The sequence below is a fragment of the Zosterops lateralis genome, assembly GCF_965231275.1.
Source record: "Zosterops lateralis genome assembly, chromosome: 28".
NCBI classification, from domain to species: domain Eukaryota; kingdom Metazoa; phylum Chordata; class Aves; order Passeriformes; family Zosteropidae; genus Zosterops; species Zosterops lateralis.
The window spans coordinates 1568027-1588990 of record NC_139788.1 but is presented as its reverse complement, the minus strand read 5'-3'; the positions used below and the strand labels follow the sequence as shown (position 1 = coordinate 1588990).

At 48.2% G+C, this 20964-nt stretch overlaps 1 protein-coding gene across 4 annotated transcripts in view; it reads right to left on the bottom strand.

Moving 5' to 3' along the window:
* SCMH1 (Scm polycomb group protein homolog 1) overlaps nucleotides 1-18925 on the bottom strand; it is a 55099-nt gene extending 36174 nt beyond the window's left edge. For 2 of the 4 annotated variants that reach the window (XM_083879444.1, XM_083879447.1), the window contains exons 1-3: nucleotides 18582-18925; nucleotides 3686-3792; nucleotides 405-489 (exon numbers count right to left, since the gene is read on the bottom strand). In XM_083879444.1, coding sequence (XP_083735570.1) covers nucleotides 405-429 — 25 coding nt within the window. In that variant the 5' untranslated portion in view covers nucleotides 430-489; nucleotides 3686-3792; nucleotides 18582-18925. Of the gene's footprint in view, nucleotides 1-404; nucleotides 490-3685; nucleotides 3793-13495; nucleotides 13513-18581 lie in introns of those variants that run through there. The other 2 variants (XM_083879445.1, XM_083879446.1) reach the window with 2 other exon arrangements.
* Nucleotides 18926-20964: the final 2039 nt, after the last annotated feature.

Here is a 20964-nt window from a genome sequence, read left to right as displayed (position 1 = left end):
AGCACGTGCTGCGTGAGGAACCAAGGGATTCTGTGGCAGGGGAACCTCCTGACAGATTTTCCTCTCCACAAGGTAGGCTGGTCTCTGCTTTCATGCCTCATTAGAGGGGGGAGGCCTGTGCCAGCACAGGCACTTTGCCTCATGCTGGGAGCTCTGCCAGATGGTGCTGTGGGTCCTGCAGGGCACCCTGGCTGCTCTCACTGTGCCCCACGAGCTGCAGGGAAATCCCTAAAGGGACTCTCCTCTTCCTGTCACAGGGCTGGATGGATAAACTGCTGTCTGCACACTGATTGACAAACACACAACTCTGTTTTGGGCTTTCAACCACATCCCCTCAGCTCCCACCCCCTGAGGCTCTCCAGGCCACCCCAGATCACTTGGCTGTGCCCAGCACCACTGCTCACCTTTCTGAGGGCCTGGTTTCCGCATTCTACCACCTGCTGCTGTCCTGATCCTGGGACTGGGATGCTCTTAGAGAACTGGAGATGTCTAGGACAAAAACAATGATGAGAAAATTCCCCATTCTGGAGCACACAGTCATCTGTACCACGAACTCATCACACAGTAGGGGGAAACACAGGCTCTGTCACAGAACACACACGATTCATTTCACCCCCTGAAACTACCAGACTTTCTCCAGTTTGAGGATAACACCAAATTCACAGCAGAGGGAGCAGCATAAATAAGCACAAGGAGCACATCCCTGTCTCTGTGCTCACCCTACAGAGCGTGTGTGTGGAAGGAGAAGCTGCTCCCACCCACTAACAAAGGGGAGCAGAGCTGGAATTTATGAAAGAAAACACATGGAAACATAACATTAACTCTGGCAAAGCAGCACAGCAATCCCCAGCTCGCCACTTACAATTCAAATTGCTCGCAGCAGTTCTGGGGAATAAGGAAGAGAAATTGGACAATGACCCAGGAAATACTTTTGCTGTTAGTACTGCCACGAGTGTCCAAGTTTTGCCGCATTTTTTTTCCTCATTGGAGGAAAACTGGCTGGACTGTGCCCAACCAGCAAAGGCATTTGCATTCTTTTTATAAAGAAATATTCCTGAAAAATCAGTGCTTTTGGGAGATGTGTGCTGGATGTGTACAGGGACTCAGAGCTGCAGCACAAGCACTCTCACAGGGCAGGGCCTGCTGCACCCACAAAGCCCTGGCATGCCCTGCCAGAAAAACATCCAAATGAATGGCTGAGCCACAAACAAGCCCTTGGGAAAGCCAGGAATAGCATGTTTTGACACTCCACTAACTAATGAAAGATTAATTGTATCAATATAATTCCATTTTGTTCACAGTGGGGCAGTCAGGAGGAGGAGGAAGCTGTCTCAGGACGCAGCACCGAGGAGCTGCTTAAAGGGTTATTTACAGTTCCAACTTGGCAAGAGTTTGGGGTTTTGCAAACCAGGCTTTTTCTAAATGTAAGAGAAATAGAGTTTAATTTTCTGTAACAGCTCTACAAACGACAGCCTCTTTACATGCAACACTGAGCAATACTCTGAGAAGAAAAATACTGAAGGAAAAAAAAAAATCTGTTTTTTTTAAATCCAAATCAAAAGGTGCACAGTAGTCACTTATTGCCCCTCTCCTAAATAGTGTGTGTGTCTGTACACACTTGTGAAAGGAGTAAGGCTGGTTTCCCTTTCAATAGCAGAAAGTAACCTACATGTGAAAGGTTATTTACAACTTTTAAAGCTTCTTTTCATAATTTTCTTCAATCATTTTTATTAAAGACTAGCAATCCTGGCAGGAAAAGTCCCCTAGACATAAAAACTCAGGCTGAAAGGTGTTTATATATAAAAGCACCAGACAAGCATTCAGCACCTCTGGCTCTGCCCCTGTGCTGTCTGTGGGATTTCTCAGGTACCCACACACATAAATCTCATGTGTTTGGGACAGGAGTTTCTGTGCTCCTCCTCTGAGGGCTCCTGAAAAGCTGCTTCAGCCTGAGCACCTCAGAGTCCTGCTGGCAGGGATGTGTGTTCCATCCCCTTCAGAAGTATTGGGAGAAAAAAAAATTGTGTTTTTGACTCTGACTGTATTGAGAGAAAAAAAATTTGTGTTTTTGACTCTGACTGTGTTTGAGCTGCTCAGACAGGGTTTGTGAAAGGTTATGGCCCAGGACAAGGGTGCAGATGTTGGAGAGACATAAATGAATGAAAAGGATTGAAGGACACCCTTCCTAATAAATGCATTACCACAAGGCACACTATTGTGCCATCTCCGTAAGAAAGCAAGAATAAAGGACATAAAGGACTGCACTCTCCATCCCCACAATGGGAATAACCTTAATGAGGGTCAGGGGGACCTTCTCACCCTCCACAACTCCCTGACAGGAGGGGTCAGTCTCTTCTTTGAAGGACCAAGGGACTGTTGAAGAGGAAACATCTTCAAGATGTGCCAGGGGAAGTTCAGGTTGGACATCAGGAAGAATTTCTCACAGAAAGGGTTGTCAGGCATGGGAATGGGCTGTCCAGGGGAGGTGGTGGTGTGCTGAAGAAATGACTGGATGTGGCACTAGTGCTCTAGTGTAGTGGTGTTCAGTCTTGATAGTCTTGGAGGTATTTTCCAAGTCCTGGCCTGTCACAGACACCCCAACAGTCCCACCCTGGGGGGGTCTGAGGGCATTGTCCAAACTCCTGGAGTTCTGGCAGTGACCATTTCCTGGGGAAAGAACCTTTTCCTTACATCCAGCCATTCCCTTGGCTCCTGTCCCTGGTGAGAGGGAGCACAGACAGGAGCTGCCCCTGGGCTTTATTAACACAGGGCTTGGGAAGCAATGATTTCCACTGACTGTCATTTATAGTTGCCCAGAGGAGCTGTAAAATCTCCACCCTTGGAGACACTCCAAACATCACCAGCTCCCTCCCCTGCCAGCCTGATCTAACCTTGTAGCTGCCTCTGACTTCAAAGTCAGCCCATCTCTGCCTGCAGCATTGGACCAGACAACCTCCAAAAGCTCCTTCCAACCTGAAACACCCAGGGATTTATCTCACTGACAACGGACTGGATGGCAAGAGGAATCACTCTGTAGGTTTTGACAAGGCTGAAGTGCCCCAGTGAGGAGAATTCAGTGTAGAGAGAAGGAAGCTGAAGGCAGAACAGACAAGCTCACAGGCACTGCAGGACAGGAGCACTGTGGTACCAATGGATGTGGCCTTTACTCCATTCGGAGACTGAAGATTGAAAAATTCTGAAAGTAATAAATAGCAGAAGCTACAGTCTGGTATCCAAGGGACAAAACCAGGCTGTCCACAGAGACAGATCTTCCAGAATCACCTCAGGCACAAACATGGCCCTGATGAGGACCTGTTGGCTGGATCCATGGCACAAAGCACAAATCTTACTGTTGCATCACATAAAACCTTTGAGACTTGCACAGCCCAGCACACACTGCAATGCTCCATCTCCAGAGCCTGACACTTGCACAGAGCTGCACACCAGAGTTAAAACTCCCCTTGTTTTCAAAAGCTTTGTTTCTCCTGCTTGTGGAGATCAAGATAATCTCCCAAGCATTAAGGAGTGCTGGTTTTCCAGAATTTATAACCTGAAAGGACAGATCAAATGTGCATATTCATTTCAGCATGATGCTACCTTAAAAATGTAAAAAAGACCAACTGATTTGCTGCCTTTAGTAGCAGATGAAGTGCCTCTCCCAGAGTTTCAAACAACTTTCACTCACCGAGATATCAAAAGTGCCAAGGGCTGCACTGAACTGTCATGGGCTCTAGTTCCCCATCACTCCTACAAGACAGCAGAGTCAGTACAAACACTGCGGCATAGCAAAACCTGAAAGCAAGAGAGACAAAATGAAAAAAGTTTGCATTTAATTGCAGAAAGGCTACATTACCAGCTGCATTATTCATGTTCATATTTAATTCATTTAAAACATCCAAATTTAAATTTAAAGACAGCTGTAACAAACATTCCCACTTGCACTCGCAAAGCAGCACAGAACTTGACACAATTTAAGTTCAGCTTGCAGTGAGTACACGGGACTGAGGCTGTTAAACACCTTTGATATGAGTAAGATCACATCAACTGAGCTGATAGAAACTAGTTCAGCTTTTGTAAAATGAAACTATCACACACAAAGGAGGATTGGGAAGACTAGACCTGATTAGTAATGAAAAGGAGAGAGACCACAGGAGAGGCATATAAAATAATGAGTAGCATGAAGAGAGAGAACTGGGGACTCCAAATTATCCCTTCCCAGTGCAGCAGAGCAAACCTACAGAAGTGAAAAACTCCCAAGTATATACCAGAGAGAAGGAACAGTTCATTGGAAACTAACAGACAACTTCCTTATGGGGGAAGTTATCAAGAGAAGTAAATGAGTAACCTTAGAAATGACACAGATAGTGAAAAACAAACCAGCATTTGTAAGAGTATCAAAGTAGGAGACCCATGGGCCATCAGTTCCCAGGCCTCAAGCAAGAGCTGAATGAAGGTTGGGTGCCCAGGCAAACCCTGCCCAGCACATCCCTGCCCCAGCTGCTGTGCTGTGGGCAAGGAAAAGCTGAGCCCTTGTTCTCCTGCCAGGGCTGACCCTGGTTCACAGCCAGGGGCAGGACACCAGCTCAGAGCATGGTCTGTTCACACCCTGGTGAGCCCTGGGCTGGTTTACACTGAGATTCACACCTCTGATGCCTTTTCCTTTTTCTCAGGCAGCAGAGAGGCAGCCAGGGCTGGAGGAGCATCCCAGGGCATCCCCAGCACAGCCCGCAGCACAAACACTGCGGAAATGCATCTTAATCTAATTAAATTCTTCCCCCCACTGCTCTTGCCAACAGCCTCTTCCAAAAGCTCATCCCTAAGGGCAGATGGATTCAATTTACCTGTGCCAGATTGGAAGGGAGCTGCAGGGTTAGAGGGGAGCCTGCTCTGCAATATTCTTCCACAAAATGTGGCAACTACAGTATCAGTAAAACAAAAGTGAGAGAATGTGGATGGGAGATGCTGTCCCATCTTTCCAGACCTCATGAGGTGCATGTAATCCCTTTATCTCCAAAGCCTCCACTCCTTTGGAGCGCATAATTATGAAAAGAGTTAGAGCTGAGGCTCTTAATGTCTCTTCTAGGCACTTCTTTATTCCACTCAAGGCACCAGTCACATCTGAATTATTTCCTGGGGTTGTTTGGACTTCCTATTATACAAGGATGATTATGGTGAACCTTGGGATGGGATCCAAGTCAGATCTCAGCACTACCATGTTTGATTGAAAGGGAACCTGAAGGTTTGCTGACAGTGTGCCAAGCTTCAAACCTCACTGGACAATGCTGCTGCCAGCAGGGCAGAGGCTTTCAGAGAGACAAGGAAGAAAACCACCAACAGGGAAGCTGGAAAATGGTTTTATTAGGTCGGATACATACTCCACAGATTAGGATTGGGGGTAAAAAAAAGAAAAAAAAAAAAAAAGGAAACTGTGCATATTGACAGAGGACTGTGAGAATGATGCCCCTTGGAAATCCCATGGGGCTGCCACAAGAGAATCCTGACAGTTTCTCATGATGCAAGCTGCCTGCATTCATTGATTTCTTCCCCACAAAGGCCCAGGTCTGGAGCACCACAACCACTGCAGCCACTAAAAATCCCTTCTGTGTAACCTCTGCTTTAGCTGAGGTTTTCTCCACAGTGACCTGAGAAATCAGAGACTGTCAGTGCACGATCTGACTCCTCCAACTGCTTTTACACCAGATTTGGGCAGATTTCTGTCTGACCTGTGGACACCAGGAGTTTTGCTGGTCTAAACCACAGTTCTTGCTCTCAATTCTGTGATGACCCATCTGACTGCCCCCTTTCCTGGTCAGAAGCTCCCAGGAGTGAGCACCAGCCTTCTCAGAGCCAGACATGCAGGCAAGGAGTCCTAAACCAAAATGCTAATTAAATTTTTATGTGGGACCTGAAGGGAACTCTCAGGAGTGAGCAGCTTGCCAGTTTGAAAAGGTGAGTCAGAATTTATCTTAACCAATGATTTTAGTTCCTGTTACCATCCTCCTGGGCAAGACTGGAGTTTTATTTCTCATTGTCTGCCCCCTCATCACGTCTAGAGAGTCCTTACATTCACACCAGGGAATATTTCTAAGTAACACTGTATGATAAATGCTGGTATTTCCATCTGCAGTACTGATCCCCTTGTGTGATCTGAAATACCTGATGGCTACAAACCATTACTCCTCTTTTCTACCAGAAGGATTTTCTGTCATCTCCAACATCTCTCGTTCTCTGGAATTAATTTTATCTTTTCTACCATGTAAGAAATGGACTGATGAACTCCAGACTTCACGACAGAATCCTCACAAACACATTCTCGTGTTAACACACTGAGGTGTCTCGGAGATGTGATCACAAGTAACACAATTCCTCAGCCCCTGAGCCAAGTCTCACAGGAGAACATATTTTAAAAGACAAAAACACATGAAAAACTTGGGTAGAGCATGTTTCTACAATGAAAATATCGATTTTATGACTTCCTTTGGAACACCTTCAGGTTGGTGGGGAGAGGAGATAGGTCAGCCTCCCAGGAAATGGCAGGTGGACCACCAGACACTGCTGAGTCAAGCTCAAAAATCACCCTCAGGGTGAGAACAAAAACCAGGGACCAGTGAGAGGAACCACCACTGTGAGCAAAGCTACAACAGTTACACAGCTCATGATTGTGGAAGAAATTAAATAAAAACTTGCTGGATTTCCATAAAGATTTCCTTCCCTATAAAACAAAAACAACGAAACAAACCAAAAACCAACCCAACAACAACCAAAACAAGGCAAACAAACAAACAAAAAAACCCCAACAAAACCAGCATGGGCCTTGGATCAAACCAAAACCATCCTGACACGTATCACTGTGAGCAGACCTTGCTCTCCACAAAGACTGAAGAGGCTGCAATAAAGACAACATATTTAGCACGCTCCAGGAACAGGATACCCAGGCTGAGAGAAATGGAGAGATGAAAGGGCTTAAAATAAAAGACAAATAAGATAATCTGACTTGAGTCTGCTAAAGGAAGCCCCTTAACAGGATGAATTTTCTCAGTTTACTGATGAGCTGGGAGTTACAGCTCTGTGGCTGCCATTTCTGTAGTGAGGAGGGTGAGCACTCCAGCCCTGCAAATCCTCCTTGGAAAGATGGGGCTCAACTGCTGCTGTTGAAAAATCAGAGCTGCTTTTAACATTGGTGTTGATTAGTTTCCCAGCCACTCAAACAGAAAGAAAACAGTGCTGAGCCTAAAGCCTTTCCATGCAGGGTAACATGGAGCCACGGAATGGTTTGGGGCAGAAGGGACCTCAAAGATCCTCTTGTTCCAACCCCCTTGACATGGGCAGGGATTTGTGGCATGCAAAGGATCCTGTGCTGCTCCTCCCCAGACAGGACCATGTCCAAGGCTTGGAGCAAGGCCTGGGCTGCCCCCCATTGCCATGGACTTGTGCTGATGTGGTGCAGACTTTAGCTAATCACACAAATCCCCTGTGGTAACAGCTGGGGTTAAGGAAGCTTCGCTGTGCTCCAGAATTATTTCGGCAAATCCTTCATGGCTGGCCCTACTGCTGAAGCCACTCTGAGGTGAGCAATGCCCGTGCCCCACATCCCAGTGTGAAAGATGCCACCAACATCATTGCTCTCCCTAATTGCTCTGAAGGAGTTTTGGGAAAAAAGCTGCAGATTTTTATTTCTGGGTGTTAAGCAGAGACTTTTCTGACCTGTACCACCACTGTACCTCCACAGAGTTCTCCTAAATGCACTGTAACAAAACTCGACACAGAGATTGGCTTTTTGGGCAGGTAAGGTGCCTGTTACCTATAGAAAAGCAAAGGACTGATGGGTCTCAGTGCCATATGGGAAGAAGCAAAGCAAGGAGCTGAATCTGTGTGCCCAAGGCTGCTGTTTCTAACACTGAACCATCTGTGTTACAGCTATTTTGTGTCAGCACGACTCCCATAGCTGAAAGTTAAAGCCTCCTGACTTTAGAAGAGGAATGGCCTGGGTTATAGACTGGCACAGCAGTGTACCCAACCCACTGACAACACCTGAAGTGGAGATGATTTATCACACACGGGGCTCTGTAGGCTGATCCTGGCATATTCTGACTGTACCATGACACTCTGGTGGACTGGGAACCAGGTTTGCACGTTCCTGAGTTTCCTTTCATCCCAGAACACGGGGAGGTGCAGGATATGGGCTGGGTCATGTCCCCCCTTGCCTGGGGACAAGCTGGAGGGTGAACCCTGAGGACAGACAGGGATGATGCAGAGCACCCCGAGGGTGCAGCAGCACAGTGGGAAGCCCAAACTGATGCAGAAAGTCAAGAAAGCTTTTCAGCAATGTGGCTATTTCAGCCTCCACTGAGCCACATGCCAGAGCTAAGAGCTATTACCGAAAGCAGATGGCTTACAGGAGACCTTGAAATGGGATTCTGCCCAAGGCACTTACAAAGTCACCCCTCACAAAAGCGCACAATAGGATGCTTTAAAGTCTTTAACTAAGAATTTAAACGGGAGTACATTAAAAAGCAGGGCATGGTTTCCATATCACCCCCAGACAGGCCAGAACAGCCCCCCTTGCAGACTCAGCCATAGCTGTTTTCCCACACAGCAGTTACAGGGTGATGGATGTGGCCCCAGAATGGGCTCCAGTGTGAAAACCCTTCTCTGGTTGACACCCAGTAGATATATGTATATATAAAGTGTTTAATCAACCTTATACTTAATTCTTTACTGGGCTTCATTAAAAAATAAACTCTTTATGGGATGGAAGATATGAGAGGACAATGTTTTTTTCTATGGAAAGGGGAAACAGGAGGCAAATCCAGAAGGAAAAGACTGACTTCCAGTTGTGTCTCTATTGGAAATGTCATGACAGACTGTGCAGCGATGCTGCAAGCGGGATGTGAGAATTCCTCAAAGAAAACGTTGCATTAACTATTTCTAGTAATGTAAGTTTGATGAAGTTTCAGCAGAACATCCTCAGGAGACCATAAACAGGGAAAGGTAGCTTGAGGGGGAATAAAAAAACCAAAGGGATGGTAATTAGGGGACACAACAGAAATGTAAATGAGGAAAACCATGCAAAGAGAGGGGAAGGAGATGACCCAATCCCTTAAAGTACCCTGTATCCCACAGACACAAGGGAGGAGGGTGATCCCCAGGGAGAGACACACAGGGCAAGGGTTCCCACTGAAAAGGCAGGGAGGGAGATGAGAGCTCAGGGAGCAGAGGAGAACAAACCAGCCCTGAAGAAAAGGTGTGGGACAAAATCACCACTCTCTAATGAGCTAAACACTGAGACATGGGGGATGATGATAATTATATCCACCTACAACTGCATTTCCCTTCTATAACCAACCCTAACAATTAAGTGGAATGTTTAGCAATATCCCTTGGGAAAATACACTGGATGGGAAACTCATCCTCAAGCCTCACATTGCATCACAGCAATCGCTGAGCAGCTACTGGAGTGCCTGAAGTGCTCTCTTTCCTCATCCAGCACAAATGAATGACCTTCAATGGAGTTAAGTATTTCTCACCTTCCTGAGGACCAACACAGAGATGTCCCCAGTGACAAAGAGGAGGAGGGAGGGAGGGGGACACGACTCCAGTCACACTCCAGGCTGAATCCTTCATAGATCCATATACAATAATCCTGAATCCTTCACAGATCCATATACAATAATCCTGAATCCTTCATAGATCCATATACAATAATCCTGAACCCTTCACAGATCCATATACAATAATCCTGAATCCTTCATAGATCCATATACAATAATCCTGAATCCTTCATAGATCCATATACAAAGATCCTGAACCCTTCATAGATCCATATACAATAATCCTGAATCCTTCATAGATCCATATACAATAATCCTGAACCCTTCATAGATCCATATACAATAATCCTGAACCCTTCATAGATCCGTATACAATAATCCTGAACCCTTCATAGATCCATACACAAATCCCTGTCCCTGACTCAACATCCATACAGCCAATCTTCCCAAACTTTCCTCTCTGCCCTCCTGAACCTGCTCTCTCAGAGAAGGAAAGGTAAAACGATCCCTTTACTCTGTGTGTAAATAAATATAAATGAAAATCGACCCTTAGACTGACAAAAGTCAGGGTCTCCCTGGCAGGAAGCAGAGCCAGACTCCCCTCCAACACTTCCAGCAGCTGATTCTTCTTATGCAAACAAAGGACAGATGAGAAATAGTTCCTACTGATCTGCCCCATCTGCTAAAGAAATGAGAAAGATAAAATCTCCAAACCCTCAGGGTATGGAGCAGAGCCACAAAACCTGGATTTACCCTTGTTAGAGCGGAAGAGGAGTCAGTCTGTGCTGCTTGGAGCGCTGAGACAGAGATAATCCAGCCCTTAGAGAGGGAAAGGAGGATGTCTGAGACAGTCTGTGCCATTTCTCCTGGAGCCTGGTCTGCCCCAGCCCAGTCAAGGTAAAAGGGCTGCCCAGGAGAGGAGCTCCCACAAACTCACAGTGCCCCAGGGGAATGGTGTGCCAGGGCAGGAAATAAGCATCTTTGTTTTATTTTCTCACTCGTGTACAGGGATATTAATTCATCTGTTTCTTAGGAAAAAGAGAGGAAATTGCTGCAGTGCAACATGTCAAGAGAAACCAGAAGAGCCAGGCTCAGTGAGGATGGGTATTAATTACTGCTTGCTATTTTTAACCTGTGTGTAACTCCGGTCTCATCTGTGACTTAAGAAGATAAAATCCCAGTATTCAAAACCATGTATCCACTCAAATAGAAGAAATAACCTCTACTGGGTACAAAGTCTGGATACAGAAAAAGTATAACATGCCCATCAAAATTACACTCCATTTTAATAACAAAAGAAAGAACAATCTAGACACAGACAGAAATATTAGCTCAGGAGAATTACTCCCAGAGAGGAAAAATCACTAGCCAGCTCCTGCAGGAAACCTCAAACAGATTGCTGTTAATTATGTAAAGAAAAAGTTGTTAGGCTGCTTTACATTCCTGAAGGGCCGAGAGTTTGGACAACTAAAAAATATACTGTGAGGCCCTTTCTGTACAACACACAGTAGACTCCAATTAAAAAAAAAAAAATAAAAACCCAAACCATGACCACAAGCAAGCAAAAGTCCATCCTGCAGCTCTGTAAGTATGTTCAGTGTCTGCCAAGGAGCTAATGAAAACAAGGCACTCTTACAGACTGGATCTGCTTGACATTTAAGTACCTGCTGGACATTTTGTACAGCTTATAAAGCCATAAAATATCACAGGGCATTTACAGATTTTTCCAGCTGACAACAATATGAAATAAGTGAGCAGCTCCAGAACACACTGAGTGCTCTGGTCAGGCACAAGATAATTCTGAACAGATACCACCACACACAAAACACACAGATAACTGGAGACTCTGCCAGCTGTGTGCAAAAGGAGACCAAACCTCAGTGATGGAAAAGGAGACAAGGCTCAAAAGCCTCAACCTCACCATAATGCTGGAACAACAGTGGGACTGCCCAGATCTACAGGGCAAGGTTTGGAAAATGAAATCCCAAGGGAAACAAGCTCCTCTCCAATTCACCATCAAGGGAAGTGCTGCTCCTGCTGTGCTGGAGGAGACGTGGCATTGCACAGCCTTGTGAAACCATCCAAGGGGGGCTGTGGAAATGACAGCAGGGACTTCAGCTCTGGGGCTGTGCAAATGACAACAGGGACTTCCGCTCTGGATTGTGTGACAAGCCAGGTCAGCCAGCTGTCATGGTTTATTTACTCCACCTGAGGTAAGAGTTAAGGGCTCCAGGTGAGCAGCAAGGTGGTGGAACTGATACCTGCTGCCCATCAGTGGCCAATATCCTCTGGATGATATCAACTGTACATAACAGGCAGTACAGCAGGTATTCAGGTATAGAAAAAAATTGACATTTTACTGAGTAATCTGCACAAGGAATACTTAGGAATACAATTAACAAGGAATACTACTAGCACCAAAACCTGAAAGATCTGAAATTCTATCACCTAGGGCAGTACATGGGAACCATGGATAATACACTGTTACTGAACTAGGAATCACTCCTGATACAGATGTAATTAACAACAATAACAACACTTGTGGCTGATGGCCCCTCACCACATCAGCAGGTTACTGTACTCCACTTGCAACAGAGACCACACCTGAAAATATTTTTAAATGATGCTGTACCACCTCAAGAGTTACTTTCTGTAAGAATCTGACTAATAACTCAGGACAGCAGCTGATGGTGAGAATGTCTCCCTGGTCTTTTTGTAAGGCAGGCACAAAAGTTTTGAGCTGAAATCATAAAACTGCAATCAGGCAGCATCACACAGCACCGTGAGTCCTGGGTCAGGATTACCTCACACTGCCCTGCTGCCAGCAAAAAACAGGGAGTTTGGCACCTGCCAGGCTTCTCACCAATCTCACAGCTCTGGAGAGCTGGTGGATGCACACACAGAATCACTAAATATCCTGGATGGACCTTAAGTCTCATCCAGCTCCACACCTCAGCACAGACAGGGACACCTTCCACCATCCCAGGTTGCTCCAAGCCCTGTCTAACCCAGCCCTGAGCACTGTCAGGGATGGGGCAGCCAAACATGTTTTGAAATAATGTAACTTTTAACATCATCTTGTTGATTTTTATAAAATGTATCACTAACCAAAAACTCTTTAAATGTTCAATATATACATTTTGCTGCAGAAGTATAAGACAATTAATGACATACGATTTTAATAAAACTCGGGTCACCTCAAGCACCCTCTTTTCAGTGATCAGATCAAGAATTGTTAGTCAAGGCCAACACAACAGGGGGAAGTGGGACTGGGGCTGCCCAGCTGCCACACATTAAATCCACAGCACTGCTCAAGAGCCAGCAGATGCTCTCTGAGCACAGAAGGGAAAGGCAGAAAAGAAGATCAAACTGTACACAATGATTAGTTTTACATTTATAGAACTTTTCTTCTCTTTGGTAGCTTGCCAGAAGAAAAGGTGAAATGTCAAAATGATGGGGTTAAAGTACAGCAATACCAGCCTGAAATCAAGCAAAGCTCCTTAATCTCAGAATAGTCAGGCATTGGAGTGAATTGCTGAGGAAAATACAAATCACCATCAGTGGAAATCTTAGAACACCTTAGAGAAACCTCTAGGAAACGTTATGCATGGGTGATCCTTCAAGGTCACTTCTAGAAACACTAAAACCACAAGGCTTTCTCCATCTCCTCTCTGATGACACAGCCACTGCACAATTTTAATGGACTGCAGCATCTAAGGTTTGCTGTAACAAGGAAAAAAAAAAAAAAAAAAGAAAGAAAAGCAACCACAGTCAGCTCACAGAGAGCAGCAGTCTCTGGGCTGCATGAACAGCCACTCAACTTATTTTTAGAAAGTGGAATTGGTACAACTTCCTCCTTGGTCCACATCAGACTCCATCAGCTCTTCTGCCTGCTCTCTATGCCTTCACTTAACTAAGGAGTATAGAAGAGAAATTTCTCTTACCTTATGTGTTGCAGCTGGGCAGGAAGGGCAGAAATGGGGAGCAAGGGGCCCTGCAGCAGCAATGGCAGGGAGAGAGCACCAGTGGGAGATGCTCAGCACCCTGCAGAATTCCCCCAGTGCATTCAGCCTGAGCTCAGGTAGCCACTCTCACTGTGAGCTGTCACCTCTGCAGAGCAGCCACTTTCAAGGACATTCAGCTGCACTGTGGGGATGTTTTGTGCCACCCCACAGAGCCAGAGCCATGCTGGTGTTCCTGCCCCAAAGCGCTGCTCCTCTGTGTCCCCCACGGTGTGTGCAGCTCAGCCCTGTCTCCTGGCCTGGCCTGGCCTCCCCACAGCTGCAGGGACACGGGGAGGGCAGGCAGGCCCTGGCAGAGGCCCAGGGAGGCTCCCACAGGCAGGAGGGAGTGAGGGGAGCAGGGAGCACGGGCTGCCCTCCCGCTCACCGCAGACACAGCTGGACGCGCATCCCTCTGCTCAGGGCTCAGCACGGGGGAGGAGGAGGAGGCAGGGGCTGCTCTAAAGGGGAAGGGAGGGAGGCCCTGGAGCAGGGACACCCTGCAGAGGTGGCACAGGGGAGGGCAGGGTGGATGAAAAGCCTGTCAGGCACTGGTGCCTTGCCCAGGTGGGTAATGGGGAGGTGACTGCAAGCAGCAGCCGATGAGACCGTGGCTTGCTCAGTGGAGCACAGATGGGCTTCACTCTGTGCAGCCTCTGCCAACACTGAAATCAAACACTGTAAGTGTTCCCCAACTCCCCCCCAGGCATAATTCTCATTTTTCCTAAGAGGGCTTTTTCCTGGAGTCAAACATCAGCAACATCCTGAGGAATCAGAAGGGTGCACCGACTTCCCTCCACCCCCATGCAAACTGCAGCAGATGTCACTCCAAAAATGGGTGGACTAAACTTGTCCCCTTGCCACCATATCTAGGAAAAAGGACCCAGACCAGTGTCCAGTGAAACCTGGAAGGGCCAGGAGAGGGGAGGAATTGCATGAAACTCAATGGGCAAAGATAGAGCTTCACAAATTTCCACTGGCATCTACTCCCACAGTTTCCGTTGCTGAAAACAATCCTGAGCCACGAGGAGATTTCTGGGCTGTTCCCACTGTGGCAGTCTGGAAAACGTACAAGTTAATTGGAGCTGGGTAACTCCGAGCACATTGGCTGGGAGGAATTTAATTTCTGACTGGTGATAACACCACTCAATTCTATAATACAAACAGAAAAACTTCTCAGCGAGAAAAGGAAAGCGGCAGAAACACGAGCTCGTCCCAGGGAAAAACAGTCCTGCCCTGAACTCCCACGTCAGCTCCCTTGTGCTGGCAGTGACCACATCGACTCTGCTCTGTTTCCTTATCTCCAGTGACATGTTACCAGCCAGGCTGTGGAGCTGCAGGGGTCACTTCCCTCTGCTGATCAGGAAGCCAAGTGCTTTAGGCTCCTCTGCAGCAGCTCAGACATCACCTGTCCATCTCTGGCCTGCTGGACGAGTCTGCCACGCAAACAGCAGAGGCAGCAAACCAGACATTCATCTTTTCCTTCAGTTCTCAGCCAAACTCCTGATTTTTTTGCTCAGGATGAGTCTGCATAAAAGCGTGAGATTCAGCCCAGTAAGAGCAGAGGTACAGACACAAAGTTTGCTTAAATCCCTGCTGGAGAGGTAGAAATATTTGGTAGGTGCCTGAGTGAACCCTGCAGACTGCCAAGTGACAGTGTCTAAAACTGCCAGACGTGGTGTGTGTAAGTAAAAGAAATAAGTACTTCTCTGTTTTTTTAAGGAGTTGAATGAATATAGAATTAAGTGGGAATTAAGTGTTTTCAGCACCAGCCAGGCTGCAGTGATGTCCTTGCACTGATCTCTCCAGAATTCTGCTCACTGTTGAAAAGACCCCTGAAATGTCCTGTCCACCCAGGACAGAGCACAGCTTTGCAAAGAGGAGGAGGTGCTGATCTCCAGAGCTGAGGTGCCCCCACCAGACACCATTCTGACACTACCAGTTCTTCAGCTCACTGGATTTGTTCACTCCAAGCCCAGTGAGACCTGGTGATACACAGGGGAATTTTCTCGTGCTTCCTGCTGCTCTCAGACTTGCACTATCAGGTTAAACACAGTGCAAATGTTCTGTAACAGCTTCCACTGGCAGATATTTAAGCTGGGTAAGCAAGCAGTTTTTTACAACTGTATTAAACTCAGAAAAAGTATTTTCTTTAGGATTAGGCTGTGCTATCCTGCAAACAAAGTGGGATGAAACATTCATGGACTGCAGGTGCTACACCAGGATGTGGTGCTGGGGTGAAGGAGGGGTCAGAGTTCAATTCTGCTACACTGAGAGTTCACTTGTGGAGATGATTTTTACCTTAGCCTGTCTCTGAATTACATATACGCAGGGGATTAACCACTTCACAAGAAAAGCCAGCACCCAGAGTTGTTGCTCTGTCCTCTTCCCTCACTTCTCAGGGACCTCTCCTTGTCAGGAAACTTCTCAAACATAAATGGATGCATAAACAATGCAAAATCTTTTTGTCTCATTGCAAAAACCGAATTTCAGTAGCAGGCAAGGAAAGGAAAAGGAGAAAAGACAGGGTGCTAGATGTAAACATTACAGCTCCCACATGCCAAGGTTTAACTCAGCACAGCCCCGAGCTCACGTTGCTAACACTCTACTCCAGATTTGCAAACAGGAGCTCACCGAGCACGCCAAGTCCTCTGTCACAAACACACAGTTAAAAGCACAAATACTCCAACGTGTGATCTGCATTCCTCGTCACATAACAGTGCTGAGACACACCCAAAACAGGGTCATTTGGGCCCAGCTTATTACAACTGCTCTGCAGAAACCTCAGTGACACAGTCCTGCCCACAGCAGTTCAGGTGAAGTGTGAATGGAAGCAGAACCCAAGTCAGACAGAGATCAGCCAGGCTGACATGCCCATGGGAGAAGAATGGAGAAGCTCATCTTGCTCAGCTTAGGGAGAGGGAAAAAAAAGTCTTCAAATGCTTCTAACTGAGCTGTAGACATGTGGAGTGGAGTGATGTGGGGAGTAGGGTGTTCTCCATGAGCTCTGGAGATCAGAACAAGAACAGGTTTAAAGTGCAAGACAAAGATTTAGATTAAACACCCCGAAAAATCTCTCTAATGATGAGGAAGCCTAAGTGTTGGCCTTCATCACCTGCACAGGATGTGGAATTGCCATCACAAAGAGCCTTAAAAGAACATTATTCAGGAAGGGTACAGAACTCTACCTGACCTTACCCAGGGTTGGGAAACAACCAGGACATCTCTGGAGGTCCCTGAGGTCTGAGACTATAAAACAAAGTTTCAGACATTCCATTAAATTAGACATAGGGCAGGGGCAGAGCTCCCAGAGCACTCCTGTCTAGACTGAAGCACAGCTATCATCATTTAATACCCTAACAGCACCTTTTACTTATAGACACCATATTATCCTGCAAAATTCATCAGGTTGCTACAGAAGAGCCTCAAGAAAAGCAGATTATCAAGATGCAGAATTGTCTCTTGCTAAGATGTAAACACCAAACCAGGAGGACCAAGACTCAGCATAACTCTCACAAACAGAACATTCTCACACTTTTAATTAAATAAATACTTTAAACAGTACAGAAATACCTGTATTTCCCTTGAGCCCATTGTAAGGGACTCCCTGGCTTCAATCTGCATTTTCATACCATCTACTGGGCAGATCCTGAACTACCCACCAGCACACTCAGGGCTGTAAACCCCGGCAGCTTATCCCAAACTGAGACCCCAAGAGCCAAGTTTTGTTCCCCATATTAACACCAAGCCACACGCCAAGCCCCTGAGACAAAGCACAAGGAATTAAACCAACTATTCCCAGCAAACACATATGGACAGCACAGTCTGGCCAGCAGAAGTTGAGAGGAAGGAGAGAGGAGGAGGCCCAGCCCGAGGTGGGAGAACATTTTCCCCCAATATTACTGGCTGCGAACTGCAGCGACCACATGGCTGTTCGCAGCCACTCACTGCACGCTGTTTACTATCAACAACAACAGTAAACAGAAACTCAGCCAAAAAAAAAAATAAATAAATAAAAAAAAAATCAAAGCCGGGGACCCCAGAGCTGGGTCTGCACATCCCCATGGAAATAGTTTTATGTTCAGCTGCTGAAGCTTTTAAACCATTCGAGGCCCAAAGGGAGCCAAAGCCGCTCAGAGCATCCCAAACTCGGCTTTGCCAGCTCTACTTTCACTCATCCAGACTCCAAAGCGCTGCTGCCACAGTTTCACAGGGAGCTTCAAAGAGCTCTCGGATTAAACCCGCGCGGCAGGAGCCAGCCGTCACCGGGGTTATTTTTAAACATCTCACAGTGCACGAAACGCTCAAAACCTTGTCTGGCTCCCAGCTCTATCCCAGCTCTCGGCTCGGGAGGGAGGAGGCGCAGCTTTTCCCCCAGGCACGGTGGTTATGGGATTTTCTCTGTCGGCTCCCCGGGTCACCCTGCTCCCTCCAGCCCCGGGGATCAAACAACAACACTGCAACCTCCACACAGACACACACTGAGGTGACAGGAGGGTGTCAGCGAGCCCCCAAGGGCACAAATTCCCCCCCAGCCGGGGCCACCTCCTGCAAAACCTTCTGCAAAACCTCCTGCAAAACCTCCGTCCCGCTTCCCCTTTTCCTGCTGATATCAAACAGCGGCTCCGGGGATGGAGGCGGCTCCAGCCGGCCCAAGAACCGCTCCGAGGCCTCGGGGGCGAGGCGGTACCGCGGGCCTGCCCGGGGAACAACCCGGTAGAACAACAAAGCCCTACAAGAGTCTTTCCCGGGAGGCAGAGCCCGGCCGGGCAGCCGCGGGAGCGCCCGGAGCGCTGTCAGGCCGGGGTCAGGCCGGGCCCGGGCGGGCACAGCAGGTGCGGGCGGTGACAGCCTTCCCCCGGCCCGGGCACCGCGCTGAGGGAGGCGGCAGCGGCCGGGCCGCGCTGACAGGAGGGATGAGATCCGGGCCAGGCTGTGCGGGGCCGACCCCAGCCTGAGTCCCACCGCGCCGGGCCGGACCGGACCGAGCCCGGCCCAGCCGCCCGTCCCCCCCGGGCCGCCCCCTCACCTGCGCGGCCGCCGAGCGCTGGCGCTGCTCAGTCAGTCAGTCAGTCAGTCAGTCCCTCGCCGCCGCCGCCGCCGCCGCCGCCGCCATGTTCGCGCTGCGCAGGGAGGCGGGGAGGGAACGGGAGGGAGCGGAGGGGGAGCGAAGGGGGATCCGGGAGGAGGGACCGGCGGCCCGGCCCGGCCCGGCCCCGCGCCGCCCCCGCCGCCCAGACGGCTCCGGACAGCGCCGGGGTTTGGCAGCTGATGGGCCGAGGCTCGGCTGGGTCGGTGCGGCTCCACTGGGCTCCGGTCGGTTCGGTTGGGCTCGGCTCGGCTCGGCTCGGCACAGCTCCTCTCTGGTTCGGCACGGCTCGGCTGGGTTCGGCCTGGCCCAGCTCGGCCCAACTCGGCTCCGTTCGGCTTGTTTCGGCTCCGCTCGGCTCCTCTCGGCCCGGTTCGGGTCCGCTCGGCTTGTCTCGGCTCCGTTCGGCTTGTCTCGGCCCGGTTCGGTTCCACTCGGCTCCCCTCGGCTCGGCCCTCACAACCCCCCCCCACCGCCGCCATGCCCGCTCGGGCATTTAAAATGTACAGATGTGGCAACTGGGGACACGGGTTAGTGGTGGCCTTGGCAGTGCCAGGGTAACTGTTGGATTTGATTTCTGCAGTAGAGTATCAGTATCCTGCTGAAGACCCTGATTTCACTGTGGGGATCACACCTGAGGGAAGCTGTTCATTTGAAATAGCAACCAGCTCATGTTACAGAGCAGGAGGTCCTGTCCTCGCTCTGCTTGCTAGATTGCCCCCCCCCAAAAAATAAAATAATCCCAAGAAAATTATTGTGGTCTGGAGATTCAGTTCACATCTTTTAAGAAGCTCAAGTGAGTCTGAAGGACCCCTGGGGGTAGACCTGGGTGTCATGACCAGATATTTCAATGGAGCAGTGAGGAAACCATTGAATCACAGACTGGTTTGGGTTGGAAGAGGAAATGATGATCCAGTTCCACCCCTCTGCCATTGGCAGGGACACCTTCCATTATCCCAGGTTGATCCAAGCCCTGACAACCTGGCCTTGGACACTCCCAGGGATGTGGTAGTACCTTTCTGAGCAACTTATATCAGGGCCTCACCACCTTCACAGGGAAGAGATTTTTCCTAATGTATTTTCCTGTATGTTTTCCTACATCTCTGTGGAGTGACACAGACATGTGTGACAAGTCTTCTTAGGGAGGAAGCACCTGAACAATTTCCAAAGTGCTTGTAGTGACATGGCTAATGTAGGAGTCTCCTCCTGCATGATTTCTTGTTGGGGGAGATTACACAGAGGCTTGAATGGTTTAGGTCAAAAGATCAGAAGGAAACATCCCTGGTGCAGACAGGGCTTGGAAAGGTTGTTCCTGGAAAGCTCTGCAATATGTGTGGCTTTCCTGCAGTGAGTGGCTTTGTTATCTGTGACACAGAGAGAGAGGGCCAAGCCATGATTCATCTGCTCACCACCCTCTGCCAAACCTGGTGCCAGCCAGGGAGGCACAGGGTGGGCAAAGGCTCCGGGGTGGGACCTTCCCACCGCTCCCCAGCCTTGCAGGAAGGGCTGGAACCACCTCAGCCCATTCCTGTGTTCCTCCCTTTTCCTCTGGCATCACTCTGATGGGCTGGAGGCTGCAGTGTTCCCAAGGGACCGGGACTGAGGGCTGCACTGAAGGAAAGAGACACCCTGTGGGTGCTCACGCTGCCCTAGATCAGATGCTGGACTTGGTTCAAGGCTGAAAGTCCTGTCCAAGGCCAAAAGAGCTTCTGCCTGATCAGCAGGCAGAAAGAAATTCTGGGGTCCAGCAATTTGTCCACAGCTCTTTGACACCCTTCTAAAGGGAAGAAAAAAGGGATCAGTAGTCTCAGAGTAAACTTGTATTTGCCTGTATCTCACCACAAAAAATATTATAAATAAAGACATATAGTTCATCAAACAGGGTGAGATTTCTAAAAGTGAGGAAGAAAACTCTTTGAAACTGTTCCAGAGCTGCTGTTTGGAGGTTTCTCATGTCTTTTTCTGAATGGTGACACTGGCCCTGCTGAGGGCCAGCACTGGCCTGGAAAACCTCTTGTTCTGAAATACTCACACTGAGGGATGAACAGTTTGAAATGCTCATGAGGGCTTCTATTTTAAGATGTGGATTACTTGGTTGAGGTTGGACATGGAAGTATGTTTGCTTCAGCCTTGCACCTGAGCACCTTCTCCATAAATTCACAAGTATTACCAACACTTCTCATGGGTGTCATCAACTCTGGTATTCCCTCATGTCCACAGTAATCAGGATTTCATTAATGGAATAAATTCACCAGAGCTCGGAACTGTGAGATAGAAACAGGAGCGAAATTTCTCCATCAGCTTTAATTTGGAGCGAGCAGTG